Below are 17,134 nucleotides of genomic sequence, written 5' to 3'. Positions count from 1 at the left end.
AATTACACGATTAATTCAAAATATTCAAAATGGTTGACTTTCCGTTCGGTTTTGGCCATGGCGCCAAGAGACTTTTCTTTAAGTTGCGACATGATACAGGCGTGTACCAATTTTCGTGCATGTACGTCAAACCGTATTGTGGGGCTTGAGGCACGAAGTTTTTTCTGTATGGACCAATCAGATGAAGCGGGGGCGCTTTTTGGGGTCTAGCGTCAATGACTTGCCGTTTTCCTCAGACCACAACAAAGCAACGTACAAAGCTGGTGAAAACAGTTCCATCTCTGCGTTACATTGTGGATTAAGGAAGCAGTCAAACCCGTGCAGAATGAGATGCAACATATTTCCAAAGTTTTGAGTCTTCTCAGGAGCGCAGTGCCATTGACATGAAACACACAAGTATGTCCTTGAAATGGTCTCTCTAAAAGCATTTCAGATGTCCCATGCAGAGGTGTGAACATGAGCAAATTAGTACAATTTCATCTTAAAAAATACAAAAAAACGAAAAAGTTTTCTGATGACACACAAACTCTTTAAACAGAACTCCACAGGCTTTAACTAATAACCATATTTAAAGTTTAATATCTTGCAAATGTCTTGTCAATATCTTGCCACCACCATCCTGCAGAGAAGCATGGTGGTGGGACCATGATGGTGTAGGGTGATGCTCAGCAGGAGTCAAACTAAGTGGAAGATACATGTACCACAATGCAACAAGGTGAGTTAAAGTAACCTGGTTTAGCAGTAGAATTACCGTAGGCATAAAGGCAGCATGCTCATGTTTACTGGCAAGAAAATGCTGGGATAGCTTCAGCAGAAGGGTTTCATCCACAATTCCACACTCACATGCCATACAGTCCACTGAAAGACTGTGTTAACATCTTTTCTTCTTTTTTTTATGTTGTTAGCCTTTGTAAAACCCCAGCAGCATACGGGGAACATCTTATTTTGCGTTATGCTTCAGTTGAACACCTGTCTCTTTCAGGCCCCTCCTCCTGAAACACCCACGCTCTGACTGATCAACTGGTTGTTTAACAGGTTGTTACTACAGGAGTTGTTGGTCCATAATTTCATTTTAGAGAAGGAAAAAGAATCACTGATGGCTTGTCAGTGTACTTGGGGACATGGTGGCGATGTTGTCAGCACTACAGTGGAAGGAAGTTCATCTGTGTAAGAGGAAATTAAACTGTAGAAGAAGTAACAAAAGCAGCCACAAATACTGCACTGATGTTGACTTGAGAATTAGTATCAGCAGGATGGAAACCAAGAGCATTATAAAGCAAAACCCTAAAAAAAGATGGCAAAAAATTGGGGAGGAGGAAAGGAAAAGAAGTAGGTTTGATCAAATTCAAAGGGAAGTGAGAGAAATAAGGAATGGAGAAAGAAATAGGAGTAAAGGAAGGTTGATATCCAGAATCAGAAGGCTGAAGAAACCAGGAACCTGGTGGACAGTAAGATGTAATTATGAACTGGAAGTGGAAGAAAACCTTGACTTGTGTTGGAGTTTATACAGAAGTTACAGAAAATTTGAGCTGCTGGAGAAAAAAAAACAACGTTGTTCTGATGGGATTCCTCATTGTCCCAGTTTTGCTCACTAAAAGCAGCCTTAAAGTCAAAGTTTAATGGTGATGTTGTTAAGTAATGAAACTCTCGAGTATAAATGAAGCAATCGAGACAGTTCAGGAACTGTGTCTTCTGAGTGAGAAAAGTTCTCCCGTTGGAGTGAAACCTTTGTTTATTTTGCACATATAAGTAAAAAAAAACACAACATTAAAGATGTATTTATGTGCAGTTGTCATCATGCAAAAATTAGATATTTTGCATTCATAATTTCAGCCCTTCAGCTGAGAATACTTGACAGCTGCATAGCAAGCAACACATCACGCAGCAGTTCACATGGGGCAGAAACGCTGATTGATGTGTTCAGCTACTGACTGAATTACTCCATAACAAACCCACTTGTGAAGCAACCAGCCTTTCTGTGTCGTGCCACTACAATGAAAGCAAAGCGGTGCCTACTTGGCTCTGCTGAATCTCCTTGTGTACGTGGGCCTCGCGGCTCCGTCTGCTGCTCCATTCCTTCAGCGCGTCCTGGAGCTGGGGCGTCAGGCATCCTGAAAACGGCCGCTCCTGCTCCAGGTTCTGGATCAGGAACAGGCTGGCATACACACTGGTCAGGTAGTACCCACCTGCAGGAGAAAGTTGAATAAAAGGACTAAGTCGTGCAGCACGTACAGCAGCAGTCTTTACTGTGGTGTGGGGGTGTCCTTTGAGATCTGTCCTATAACACTCTGCTACCAACGTCTTGGTCATAGTAAATGCAGACTGATGTGAACGTGGGTGGAGGCAGAGATGGGGAGGCTGGATCGTTTTACTATGATCTGGATCTGTGATGTCATTGAACCTTACAAATCTGAACAGCTCACCGACCGTCAGAGCTAGAAGACCCCAAGTTTAGTGACAGAATTGTTTGATGGTGGAGTTTTTGACATGGTGATCACTTCAGATGCCAAAACATACATGTATAAAAAAATGTAAAAAAAAGATAGAAAAGGCTGCATTCCCTTTGAAAATACAAGGTTGAATGCTGAGATGCTGAATGAGAGATGAACTTTGCTGAAAATAACAGCTAAACTACTGATAATCAAAGAAATTGATAAAATTGAGTATAAATGTGAAGAAAATAGTAAAACATAACTCTGACAATTGAAAACTCTTAAGATGATGGAAGAAGAAAAAGATTAGTTGAAGACAGGAGGGGACACTCAAAAGAGGAATATTTGCTAAAGAGAAGAAGATGGGCTTAAGACGAGCTGAAGAGAAGAGATGTGTTTAACATCATGTTTAGAGCCCTACAACCACAAATCTAATGCCAAAAAGGGGAGGTAAAGGAGACGGAGGGGCCCATGATTGGCCCCCAATGATAATGAAATGATAAGACAGAAAAAAGTTATTAACTAACATATAATAACAAATGTTTTATTTTCAATGTCCTGTTAACAATAACTTTATTTGTTTTGGAAAAATCAACGCCGGCAAGAAAATGCTTTCGCTGTGTTGGGGGCCCTGTAAAGGTTCTTTTCCTGGGGCCCAAAATCCCTAGTGCCGCCCCTGATGCTACATGACAGTATTTAAGATTGACCCTAATAAACACAGTGTGAGTAGGAGAATAAATATAACTCTGAGCAAGGCTGAGAGGTCAACGTAATCTAGAAGGATGAAGTCACCATGGCAACTTGATAGGGCTTGATAAGCACTGATAGGAAGACTTAAAGCTTAAAGGGGACCTATTATGGCATCTAATACCTATTTTAAACAGGCCTTGAATGTCTTAAAAACAAGCTTTTGATTGTTTTTGCTAAATAAATTAGAAATTCGTTACGTAACGACGGGCGCAGAATCTGAACGGCTCATAGAAGTCACATCACACTGGATGGCTCCTCCAGGCGGCTGTACAGACACTGCAGAATTTGGTTGCTTTCCTCCTTCTCTGAGTTGGCAGGCTGAGGGGAGACCACTTTATATATGTTAAAGCAAGAAAAAACATGTTTTTCATAATAGGTCCCCTTTAAAGCCAAGCCCTCCATCACATAAATCGATACTGTATCTTTAAGAAAACCTGAAGCTACCGTTGTGTTTGGTGTAAAATCCATCCAATAATTTTTGCAAGGATTTATTTGAACATCTGCCTAGTCTTTGGTAACAGATGTTTTTTTTTATCTTTATTTTTAAATATGTTGAGAATTATTCTTATAGCGTACTTTGAAGCCTCATGTCCTCCCCACACAGCTGACTTTAACAGATTAAAAGACAGATGGGAAATTTCAACCAAACTAAACTATAAACAGAGCTCTTAACAGACTGTTACTAGAAAAAGATAGCACTTGAAGGTGAGCGTCATACCCTCTCCACCCAGCCAGGAGGGCTCCAGCAGCTCCATCATGTACTCCACCTCTATCAGGATACGAGGTCTGTTACACTCCACAATCACGTAAGACAACGATGGCAAGAAGTCATCCCAGCTCACTTCTTCTCCTGAACAGACAATGTGACAAGGTCATTAAAAGTTAAAATTAAAAGTCATACTCAAGGTCGGTCAAGTTGAGATGAACTATTGACATTGCATTGGAATTAGATTTGAAATATCAAAAGGTAATGTAGAAAAGAAAAAAAGACAAGCCGTGGCTTTGCTCTCTGCCACAACGTGAGTCTGAAATGTGGAGGCTTTGAAAATGTCAAAACACTGTTGACCTTTAGTTTATTTATTTATTTTTGACCAGAAAAACAAATTCTAACAGCAACTACAATCAAATGAAATGTTTCCACTTTCAGTCTGATACTTTTTCAGTCTAAAGTGCGTGTGAAAAACTCAAATCAATGCAGCGTGCAGCGCTCTCACCATGCAAGGACCCCATAGCCTTGTGGACACACTTGCACACTTGCAGCAGCAGCAGCACCTTATCGATGGGCGAGTGCGTCCGCTGCATCAGCACCAGTTTCTGCTTCACCCTCTCCACCTCCCTGCTATCTGGGACCCCCCTCTGAACGCTGACGTGCTCCATGGCGGCACCCCCTTTCAGACGGAGCAGGTTCTGGGTGAGGCGCTGACTGGAGCCGTCTCGACTGTGCAGAGCCATCAGGGCTTTCTCCAGGTGGGACTTCAGGGGCCGTAACACGCAGGAGAACATGGATCGCTCCAGCGCTAGATCTGCAGAGAGAGGGAGAGCCGCATTGTTAGAGGAAAGTCATCATTTTCCCGACCTATGATGGCCTGGTGACAGGCTGGATGGATGGATGGATGGATGGATGGATGGATGGATGGATGGATGGATGGATGGATGGATGGATGGATGGATGGATGGATGGATGGATGATGGATGGATAAATGGATAATAAGATGGATGGATAATAAGATTGATGGATGGATGGATGGATGGATGGATGGATGGATGATGGATGGATAAATGGATAATAAGATGGATGGATGGATGGATGGATGGATGGATGGATGGATGATGGATGGATAAATGGATAATAAGATGGATGGATGGATGGACAGACGGATGAATAAATGACAGAAAGGTGGATGAATGGATGGATGGATGGATGGATAGATGGATGGATGATGGATGGATAAATGGATAATAAGATTGATGGATGGATGGATGGATGGATAATAAGATGGATGGATGGATGGACAGACAGATGAATAAATGACAGAGAGGTGGATGAATGGATGGATGGATGGATGTTTTTTGAGAGACTGATTCAAAATAAGGAAAAAAGACAAAAACAGATTCTTAAATTCTATAGAATTCTGTTTCAGATTTTTAAGATTATGTGCAGGTAAGAAAATATTCTATCCAAAGGAAATTTTAAATCATCTTGAGTCAATTTTAGCTCTTAATTTTTACACAAACTCAATCATGCAGTCATAGATAAAGAGAGATAGAGAGAGAGAGAGAGAGAGAGAGAGAGAGAGAGAGAGAGAGAGAGAGAGAGAGGGAGGGAGCTTTTATTTGTATATAAATCCTTGCTATAATTCAAACCTGTATCCGTAGTCCCACCAAAAAACCCAACACTTGTTTCATGTCAACCCGTCAGTGAGTGGCTGCAACTGAAAAATGACCCGATTACAAGTTTATAGATTTTAGATGCGTGGATTTTTGGACGATCTCACCAACAAAGTCATCAGTCCTATTCTCTGGTCTCATATTTATATTGATGTTGGGATGCCTAAGAAATGTATTGACCATCATTGTTCACCAGGTAAGGAGGAATGTTACGGTTAATGATGTGTCAACAACAATAAAGCAAACTGATTTGCAATACTAGATCAGACAGGTTTGCTTTTTTAAAAACGTGGCATAATCCTTTGTGTGCAAACTCTAGTGCAAAGTGATTGTTAAGACACTTTTACCTACAAGCATGACCTCCCTGTAAAGGATAGGGATTCACAAATTTTAAGATAAATGAGAATAAATGGGAAGCAAGTTGAAAAAGGGCAACACACACTCTTCCAGATGTAGTTACTTCCCTGAGCCACCGTTCACTCATTGCTCACACAGATGCTTTTCTTGGTGGCCATAAAGCAGTGGCGGAAACAGGATTTTTCTAAGTAAGGGGCCATCAAAGGGCTACGGAGCAGTACCTTTCTAAAACAACCTTCATCTTCTTGTGTACATTTTATCTGACAGTGAATATTCTTATATTTGTGCCTATAAATATTTGGGCATTAAAGTGCATAACTTTTTCATCTGATCATTGATCTTAGACAAAACAGCAACAAGTTACAGGATGGAGGCACGACAGGTGGTAAACCAGTGGTAAACCAGCGCCCCAATAGTCCCACCTCTAGAGAATCCACATCTTTTTACACACATTCCAGTTTCTATTTGCCCCGCAAACTCAAGTCACTATGAGAATGATAGTAAATAAGTTGTCTTTAAATGTTTGCTTTTTAAACTACTACTATCAGGCATAAAAAAATCTAATCAAATCAAATTCTTCAGATGAAAAATTGACCACCTGGGATTTAAAAAAATATGAAATGCAATACCCAAGCTCATGAGCAGTAAACGTGCACACACATTGAAACCCACTTTCGGCGATTCTCCTGTAGATAGTGGGCAGTCCTGACTCAATATTTGCCACTCAACAGTATCCTCCTCTCCCTGCTCCATGCTTCCCTCCTGCATAATCCCCCACATCCATCCCACTTTACCTTACTACATACTCCCCCTTGTGATCAATTATTCTCACTCTCGCCTCCTCCTTTTCCTTTTGTTTACCTGCTCTGGAGACACACGGCTTACATGTAATGTGATTACATGCTCACACATACTGGCAACTTTTGAAAAAGGGGACTTTTTTCAGCCTTTACTCTCGTATCTGTAACTGATTACAAATTCTAAGTAACCTGCCTATTTCTATTTCTCCCTCCCACCCTCCCCTGAATCGTGCTGCTTTTCAAGTGAGCGTGGGCCTGTGATATCTTTTTATGATAAACGAGGGGGAGAAAAAAGAAAAAAAAAATGCAAATGCCTCCCACCGACGCAATGCGAGATAAATCAGAATCGCAGCGCAGGAAGGAAGAGAGGAAGCGAGGAAAGGTAGGACGGAAGGCAGCGGCTGACCGCTCTCCCCTGAAGCCTCTACAGCCAGGCAACCATCATCCGTCATCACGCGTTTACACGCATGCACACACTCAGCCGCGCACAAAGCAGCCCAGAAAAGAAAAGCCTACGCACAGGACACCGTCAAAAGATCTAACCACACGCCTTGCGAAGTAACATCCTGCAATATCTTCATGACAATGAGTCTCTGAATGCAGCAGATACGGAGGGTTTTCCTAATACTGTTTCCTAAACAAATGACCCCCCCCACAGACACACACACACTCGCAAGCTACTTTTTGTTGACAGTGCCTTCAACCGGTGCCGAGTCAGCCCACCATCTATCAGAAAAGCCTGTCACTTTCCACAGACCCGTGTCCTCTGGCACCGTGTCTATCCAATCACTGTTTTTGGATACTGCAGATTTTTTCCTTCACAGCTTTCTCTCGTGCTGCTTTCTCTGTCTCCTTCCTTTTATGACATAAACTCACCACAGAAGGAGATTTTTACAAGTTTTGGGATAGTGAGTTCAGACAGTAATTACCTTAAATTCCACAACCGAACAATACATATGATCTGGTTTTGCATTGCTGCAGCCCATTGCATCTTCACTCTCCCCTCCCCTTCCATCCTCCTTGTCTTTCCCCCATTATAGCACTTTAACTTTAAACCCTCAGCACTTTAATCGTAACCAGCACTTTAACTTGCTCTGGCACTTTACCGCCTAAACTTTTAACTGCTAAATGTGGAATGTGTGTAATGTATTCACTATTGCAATATATGTACATGTCTAAGATCGTGTTAGTATGAAGATTGATGTGTCAGGTTGTTCTCCTGTTCCTTCTATCTTAAATAGAAGCAAAATAACAAGAACAGAAACTTTTTGCATGCTTTATTTGTATTTGTTCTAACTTGTTGTTTAACTTGTCTTTCTTTTATATTTTTAGCCGGGGGAATGCCAATGGAAACTAGCTCTGTAGCTAAAATTGGGTGCATTTGCATTTTTAATTCTAAATGTATATGCATGTACACTGTCCCTTCCCAAATAAACTGAATTGAATTGAATTGAACACCTTCAGTTAAATGTAGTCAAATAAATCCTTTTGTTGTTGAATTCCTTCAAACCTGAAATCTGAAATCTATAACTGATGTAAAAGTGCAGCTTGACTTTGAATTGCGCCACGTTTGGTTCAAGCCAAACAAGAGATATGAACTCATTACACTGAAAAAATCAGAACCACTAGAAATAAGCCTAATATTCCTAAATCTATTCAAATTGTCTCCTATTAGGCAAAACAATGTCTCTCGTAATGGGGTGAGAAAAATGATCTTGACTAGAATTCTTAAAACTAGCAAAAATAATCTAGCCACCACACAAAAAGTAAAGATAATTTTCCTGTGACAAGACTTTTGTTTATGTCTTATAAACAGGTTTTGCAGTGTACAGTGTCCTGGCTCTGTCATGGGGCCTGTTGTGGTTGGAGATGCCTGAAACACCTCCCCAGGAAGGCGTCTAGGAAGTATCCTAATCAGTTTCCTGAAGAACCTCAGTTGGTTCCTCCTGTGGAGGAGCAATGGCTCTACTCTCTGTAGTCTCACCTTGATGACTGAACATCTCACCTTGTCTCCGAGGGAGAGTCTAACAACCCAGTGGATGAAACTGAACCCATTTCAGACAATTATATTCACAATCTTGCTCTTGCGGTCAATACCCACAGCTGGTGAGGATAAGTGAGGGCAGGAAACAGAGTCTTGCCTTAGCAGACAGAGGTGTTGCACTGCCTGTCGATCTCATCTCTGACTCGTGAACAAGACCCTGAGACACTGGGATCTCTTGGCTTGACGCAAACATCTCACATTTCACCCGGAGAGGGCATTTCACCCTTTAACAACTGAGAACCTTGGTCTCAGATTTGCTAGTGCCAATTCTCACTTTCACAGCTTCAGACTCGGCTGCAAAACACTAAAGTGACAGCTAAAGGTCCTCGCCTGATGACGTCAGCAGGACTGCATCATCCAGAAAAAGAAGAGATGAAATCCTGACATTAGCGAACCAGACCCCCCTGCCCTTTGGCTGTACCTAGAAACGGAGATTCTGAGGCAAGTCCGTGACAAAGGGGAGGCTTAACAGTGCCCAGATCTCACCTGGCACAAATCTGTCCAACAAAACAAACTCACGCTCCTTCTGCATGGGAACTGGATGTCCCACAGCCAGGTCCCAGTATCTCACACTGAAAGAGCACAACAGGATGCTTTTCCTAAGTCTACGAGGACTTAGGAAAATACTACGCATAGTTCCTCCAGAATCTGAAGTCTGACCATCTGAAGTAACAATTTTACCTTTATTTCTATTGTAAAAAAAGAAAACCTGGCTGTGCATGTTCCCTTAGTTACAAATCATTCATAATTTCAAAGGTCCAATGGATGAATCAGAAAACCCCTGGGTGTAGCGTTGCAGCGTCAGCATCTCGGCCCAAAACAAGCCGAACCAAAAGAAAAAGTCAAATCCTATGTGGATCCCTTGAAAACAGCGTGTAAAACTATCTTTGGAATAATACCATTATTAATGCCTTCAGAAATCACAAGTCAGCTGAAGGATTTATTCAATTCTGTTTTTTTGCAGAGGGCTGAGTCCTAAATTTCTGCTCATTTTCCTTCCCTTCCATGCATATACAATACAACTGAATGCAGTTGCATACTGGGAATTTCTCTAAAAGTAGTTCACCATCAAGGTATTTTTCGCCAACTGTGCAGTTGTTAGCATATTGCATACTTTGTACTCCACGTCCATGTCAACAAATGTCTCTTATTCTACCTAATTCTACTCTTAGTAGTAGGAAGGGGTCGGATTTGGAACTCATTAGTCCGTTACTACCTTCAAAGAGTTCTCAGAACCATTGAGTCTGAAAGAACCCTGATCAAACTGTGGTATGAACAGGTTTTAAATTAGAAAACTACATTAGAAACAGATTTTGTTTACCTTTCTCACTTTCGGGCACCAGGGTTTCAATGGGAGGCTCCAGCTCACCACTCTCCAGCAAGCAACACTTGGCCTGTGCCAGAAAGAGACGCAGACCCTGCAGAAGCTGCACAGAGGTCACGCGCGATGCGGAAGAGGACGATGATGCGGAGGTCAGGGATTTCAGTGATTCTCGCTGCTCCAAGAGGAAATCCTGAACCATGCCCCCAAAGATGGAGCGCCTGTCTCTGGAAAGCTCCTCCACCAGGCGAGTCAGCCGCTTGTCTGGTGCAAAGAAACACACGAATGCTTCGCTCATGTGGTGCAGTCCTCCACGGCCTCGAGAGCGGAGGAGCGGCGGGCGCTGGTAGGTGTGCGTTTGGGTCTGGGCCGTGCTTTCTGGATCTGAATCTGAGTCATTGTCCTCGTCCATGCTGCTGAAGGAGCTGCTGCTGTCCAGCTCGGCTAAAGATGGAACGGGGCGGTGCTCCAGGGCTTGAACTGCCCCTTCGATATCTGGCTCCTGCTGGGCCTTTACTGGTTCCTCCACTGTGGCAGATGCCTTGAACAAGAAAAAAAAGTCATCATTACACAATAACAACGTAACATAAAATCACAAAACCTTGGGGAAAAACATTGAAAACATTGTGGTTCTGACATTTATTTGGACTTATGTCTTTGCTGACAGTATGAACACATACTTTTTTAGTCCACTCAAATTCATGAATTCTGCTCTATCTATGCATTTGTGTATTTCAGGCATGCACAGTCCTGAAACTGGTATAGTGGTAATTTGGTGAAGTAGGTGAGGGGAAACAATCTTATACCAAGCTGGTGTTACAAGATGATTTGATACCAAAGCAGAACCAAGTCTTTGTAGGATTGAAGATGGGCACTTGGTAAACAAATGCGTGAGAAAAATGATAATATCATAAAAAATGTTGCTCAGTAAAAGATATGAATTAAGAGTTTTAGGTAAGGATTAGTTCTTCATTTGTTTCCTGGTAATTAAGCACCATTTCGCATAACTTATTGTAAAGTGTTACCAAAGAAAGATGGAAAGCATTTTACTGCTTCTGTGGTAAATAATATCATTGTACAGTTTAAGGAATCTTAGGCAAGTTCAGTGCATTAAAGGGAAAATGTGCCAATCTCAATTCTCCAACACCTCTGACAGCACTGCATCACCAACCGTCATTCATCAATAGCTGTTCAGCCACATGGATAAGGGATAGTTTTTTGAGTACCAAAAAAGACAAATCAGCATTGCCATCTCTTTTTTATGGCAGAAATGGGATGATCTGCACCAAAGTAGGAAAGAACCCATCCAGACTTATGTATTCTGGGCAGCACGGTGGCTTAGTGGTAAGCACTGTTGCCTCACAGCAAGAAGGTCCCCGGTTCGACTCCCAGGCCCAGCAGGACCTTTCTGTGTGGAGTTTGCATGTTCTCCCCGTGCTTGCGTGGGTTTCCTTCGGGTACTCCTGTTTCCTCCCACAGTCCAAAAACATGCATGCTATGTTAATTGATCATTCGTAGGTGTGAGTGTGAGTGTGTCTGGTTGTTCGTGGGGACTGCGGGTGGAAACTAGCAATTCTGCTAAAACCTGGTGTATTTACACTGCTTAATGTAGTGTTCATGAATATGCCATGGTCTAAATAAACTTTGAAAATTGTAAATTCAGCAGCAAATCCCAAAGTCAAGCTGGTGGTATTGGGTTGTTTCAGTTCCTTTGGCAACGTAAGTCCACACTTCTGTGATGGCAACATTAATACCAAAAGGTACCTTGAAATTTTTAGGGGCTCGATGCATTTTTCAACAAGGCAATCCAAAGCCACATGCTGCATACATTACAGGGGCATGGCTGAAGAGGAAGAGCGTGTCAGGACTACATGGTCCTGCCTGCAGACCTCAACTGCTCCCAGTAGAGAATGTGTGGAGAATATTAAAACTAAAGATGCAACAACAACAACAACAACTTACTGACTGGGCAACGTAAGAGCTTGCACACTTCTAATAACTTCAGTGCTTGGTATCCTCAATGCTTTTACATGTTGTTGAGAAATAAAACGGATTTAAATAAAAAAAATGAAACTGAGTTGATGAGAAAAACAAATGATGAAGTACTGGGTTCATACTGCCTGCAAATAATTTTTTTTTAATATGCCGTTCTCATTTGTTCACAAGTTATTCTCAGAAGAGATCCTCAGACATGCACACGACTGTAAGGATTTCCAAAAGGGAACCAAAGATCCCAGCTCTTACTTGTGGCACATAGGGAGGCATCATGTCCTCTTCCTCCGCCGAGCCAGGAGACACAGCAGGGGTTCTCCTCAAGACGCCAGCCCCGGCGTGAACTCGCCTCGATGGGTTGGCGTTGACCTTATGAGGTCCCTCGGCCCCTCCAGATTGCTCCAGCGTCGAGGAGGGTGAGTAGGAGCTGACTCCCTCCAGAGACAAATTCATGGAAGTCTCAGAGAGCCGGAGCCTCATGCTGCGCTTGAAGCGATGGCGTTTATTGGAAGCGCTGTGATTTGTGTCCTGAGGCTGCTGTAAAAAGGAGCAAACAGATTCAATACTGTTTTCTTTTTCTAAAATTGAGTTAAATAAAGGCGTAGTCCAAATAGCAGTTATACAGAGACGGATTTCAAACACTTGTAATGGAATGGAACTAAAACAGTTCGAATTGAAGCTTACCAGATGTTTGCAAAAAACGTTTTATTGATCTAATCTTCTGACTTCATAATAGCCATCATATGATAGTTACATCAAGTTAGATGTTAAAAAGAAATCTCAAAAGTAAACCACCACATTACATAGTACACCTACCTTCCTGACCTCCAGCTGAAGGAAGAGTGGATTGATGAAGCAAACTTTGCCTTGACTTCGCTGGTTCAGCAGCGAGCATTGGTACTGGGTTGTCCCCATGTGGGCTGGGCTGTCGTTGGTTGTCTCACCGGGCCCCGCCGGTCCGTTTTGAATGTCTGAAGCAGTCGGTGAACTCCAGAAGTCTAGCAGAAAAAAATCACGGAGAAAGCTCAGATACCTGGAGCTCCAATTGAACCATTGAATAATGACGTCCATTAAACAAAGTGAAAAGAGAAGAAGTTTTAGATGTGGCAGAGATTTACTGTTGGAAATCTCTGGAACTTTATAGTGCAAAATCTTGTACATCAGTCTTGAACCAAAATAGAAAACATGCAGTCATGAATTACCAGCGTTAACATAGCAATCATAATTGAATTAGTGGGAAAGTTCAGGAAAATGTAAAAAGCGTAACGTTTGGGATTATGTGCATTCAAATCATTATACCACATCTTTGGTGACATTTAATACCACAATAAGAGAAAAATAAGGGAAAACAACAATTTTGCCTTTAAGATACTTAATACCTTCCTTGGGAAACAGAACAACAAAATTACTTCTTAAATAGCACAAATTGTTTTTCTGCTTCTGAGCAGAATCATGACAATGTAGCATCTGATTATCACTTTTATCCTTCAAGTCACACCTCGTTCTCTGCTTCTGCACCTGCTCCGTCATTGAAATAGATGCGAGCTGGCAGTCCCTACTTCACCCAGCTTTTAGCTTTAGTTTCTTTTAGCCATCTATTTTGTGAACAGCAGCGAGAATATGCTGACACCCTTTACTTTCAGCCACAACGTTGATGTTTGTATCAGACGTGAAATCGCAGTCTTTGTAAAGTTAACACACTTATTTGGGGCGTGACTAGAGAGACCTGTAATTCCCTTTTTGAGCTGCAGTAGTGATGACTGACCTTGTCCCATGTGTGAGATCACCTCCAGCTGTGTCTGTGTGGTGGCGTCGGCGATGGCCTCTGGTAGTTGCAGAGGAAAAGGCAGCACATCCCTGCAGATAAGACAATAAAAACATACAACTAGATAGTTATGAGTTATGTGGAAAGGGGGGCACGCCCCATAATTGATGGGCGTATAGTATTTGTACGGGGTATATACATCGGATGGATGTGTAAAAATATCCTTAAACTGGATCACAGTTTCCCAAATCCACAGCGTTTCCTTTGGTTATGTGAATCCAACCAGGTTTAACCATGAAAATCCCAAACTACAAGTGTGCAAGTCATGCAGTGCAATATAAAATATTACCTGCTGACACAGTAGAAGGCCACGAGACGACACAAGTCAGGGAAGCTGAGTGCTGAGCTCTCCAACGCAAACGCTGGTAATAGAGCAGACAGAGTTTGATTGACAGCTGTGAAGACAGCCAGAAACTCATTTATTTAACTGAAACTGTCAAAAATACTATGGAGGGCTCATCCTTTCTGCAGCATGTAACTTTTTTTAATTTTTTTTACACAGATACTCAAATGAATTTCCACACCCTCTTTTTTTTTGACAGGTAAATTTTAATAAAATTACAAAAAACGGGCCATTTCCTCCATGTGATTGGGCATTATCCGTCACCAGCACCTCCTCTATGCCTCGATCTCACTTCAGCTGAAATGTGCGCTGCTTTGTGTCGCGTACGGTCTGGTTTCATACTCACTGGAGTCCTCCTCACAGATGAAGCACTCCTTAACGGATGAGGCATTCCTGTCGGCTGTCAGCCTCAAACACAGCACCTTCCTCTGGCTGGTGCTGCATTTGCACACTAAAAACGTCTGCAAGTGCCAACAATCATTTGGAGAACAAGAATAAATGGATGTTAAAAACTTTTTTTTTAAATATAAATTAGTTTTATTTTCCACAGGAATGTAAGATAATAGTTAAAAAAGTTCATTTTTTATGATTTTTCCTCCAGATTTTTCTGAAAGACAGTCAATCTCCTAACAACAGAAGTGAAGGTTCCCTTGTTTTCATAATAACAATCACTACAATGGAGGTTTATATAATAATTACAATAATGGTGGCAAGTTTCAAGAGAACAAGTTCTAATATATCAGATTAATTATTCATTAGGTAATAAGTTATTCATGAATATTTGGGAATTAATGATGCTCTGTCCTCCTAAACACTTCTACATGAACTCTTATTAAAATTGTCATAGACAAAATCACAAAATTAGTAACAACTACTTTATAAACAGCTACTAATATTGTATTACTTCACAGTATGAAGTATATCCTCCTACTTGGTAGTTAGAGGTAGTAATGATTTGTGACTGACTGAATGACTTACAGTATATTTCTTTATTAACTGACCATTAATGATCGTTTTATCATCATAGGTAAAGATTAATTAGCAGTCCATCAGGGATTTGTTCCTCCTTAGGGTCCTTGTGACTAAGTAAAAATGTCAAGCCTTTCAGGTAAAGGGAAGTATTTCATTTCAGTCTGAACTAATATGAAGAATATTTTACTAATACGGGTTTCTTGAGTGATTGGTCCTCACCCCGACAGGCTCACTGAGCAGGACGTAGAGGGCCGACTCCCGGTTCAGGGACAGCTGCAGCCACACGGGATGCGTGAGCAGCAGACGATCCAGGACGCTGAAGTCTCGCTGGGAACTTTGCCGGGCTCTGCCCACCTCCTGCATCTGCGAGACAGCCGGGACATCATCACAACCTGCTCCTGTCCATTACCTCAGCTTCCAGTCCTGGAAGTACCAGGGAAGTACCTCTGCATAGATGCCCAGCAATAAAAATATGACACCTTTCAAAATTTAAGGTTGACTTCTGTTCTATTTTATCATCATCAACAACTTCAGCTTAAACCCACTCAGCAGAGCGGTCGCCACAGTAAGTCACAGTCCACATATTGATTTGGCCCAATTTTATGCCGGATGACCTCCCTGACACAACTCTGCACGCATGGGGAGAGACAAACAGCCATTCACACTCACACACACCTACGGGCAATTCAGAATTGCCAATCAACCTATATATGTTTGTGGACTGTAGGGGGAAGCTGGAGTACCCGGGGAGAACATGCAAATTCCACACAGAAAGACTCCTGCCGGGCCAGGGAGTCGACCCAGGATTCGGGTTACCACCTTTCAGAAATAGAAATAAGGAACGCCCCATTTCAGCAGCGCAGGCACCAAAAAAGGGAAATCCCCAAAACTTCTAAACTGCATAGAAATGTATTTATTTTATATGAAAAAACTAAATGCTTTGATTTAAAGTGCTTTAATAGCTTTGAATTTGCACGACTGTACCGACAGCCAACCATACAGCAACTGAAATAGCCTATGCTCCTATGCTACTGTACGTCCACATCAACCCAGATGTAGAATATAGTTACAGGTGAAGGTCGGAAAATTAGAATATGGTGTAAAAGTTAATTTATTTAAATAATAAAATTTAAAAGGTGAAACTAATATATTACATAGTCTCAATACATGCAAAGCAAGACATGTTAAACCTTTATTTGTTATCATTTTGATGGTTGAATTGTTTATTGATTTCATAAAATATTCTAATTTTTTTAGATTTTTTATTTGGGGTTTTCATAAACTGTGAGCCATAATCACCAAAATTATAACAAATTAAGGCTTGAAATATCTCACTTTGAATGTAGTGGGAAATAAGATATTTGTTTCACCTTTAGTTGAATTTACTACGAATGAAGTTTTGCGACATATTCAACTTTTCCAACCTTCACCTGTATATTATGACATCAATAAATAAGCGCATAATATATGTCCGTATTGGTTCAATACTTTTAATTCGCAATTACGTAACAATTCCGTATTTCAAGGGACGGGTGGCGACCCTACCCAGGAACCTACTTGCTGTGAGGCAACAGTGCTAACTACTTAGCCACCATCCTGCCTGCTTGGACTACTTTATAATCTTGATTATAAACATATACATAGTTTGTCATGCTACCTGTGTTGCTCTTGTCTTAGGGCTGCTCCCATTTCCACTTCTTATTTGGTCCTTTTACATTATTCCAATACCAACAAATCTCTGTTTGCATTGGTGGAGCTACTTTTTGTCATAGCTATCATTTTTCTTCCTTTTTTTTTGCTCTTCTCTACACTGTTATACTATAATTTCTTTGGTCACAACTGTGAGTAAAACCTATACAAGAGCACTTTTCTAATGGAATCTTCCTTCAACATTGAAATAAGAGTAAATA

At 41.5% G+C, this 17,134-nt stretch overlaps 1 protein-coding gene across 1 annotated transcript in view; it reads right to left on the bottom strand.

Moving 5' to 3' along the window:
- rin1b (Ras and Rab interactor 1b) overlaps positions 1 to 17,134 on the bottom strand; it is a 52,609-nt gene that overhangs the window by 4,100 nt on the left and 31,375 nt on the right. Inside the window, exons 2-11 of the mRNA XM_061710524.1 lie at positions 15,444 to 15,587; positions 14,599 to 14,713; positions 14,199 to 14,271; positions 13,850 to 13,941; positions 12,901 to 13,082; positions 12,337 to 12,618; positions 10,093 to 10,633; positions 4,397 to 4,705; positions 3,901 to 4,032; positions 2,017 to 2,186 (exon numbers count right to left, since the gene is read on the bottom strand). Of these exons, the coding sequence (XP_061566508.1) occupies positions 2,017 to 2,186; positions 3,901 to 4,032; positions 4,397 to 4,705; positions 10,093 to 10,633; positions 12,337 to 12,618; positions 12,901 to 13,082; positions 13,850 to 13,941; positions 14,199 to 14,271; positions 14,599 to 14,713; positions 15,444 to 15,587 (2,040 nt within the window). The remainder of the gene's footprint in view (positions 1 to 2,016; positions 2,187 to 3,900; positions 4,033 to 4,396; positions 4,706 to 10,092; positions 10,634 to 12,336; positions 12,619 to 12,900; positions 13,083 to 13,849; positions 13,942 to 14,198; positions 14,272 to 14,598; positions 14,714 to 15,443; positions 15,588 to 17,134) is intronic.

This window comes from Cololabis saira, chromosome 20, assembly GCF_033807715.1.
Source record: "Cololabis saira isolate AMF1-May2022 chromosome 20, fColSai1.1, whole genome shotgun sequence".
In the NCBI taxonomy this organism is placed as follows: domain Eukaryota; kingdom Metazoa; phylum Chordata; class Actinopteri; order Beloniformes; family Belonidae; genus Cololabis; species Cololabis saira.
This window is presented reverse-complemented; position numbering and strand designations above follow the sequence as displayed.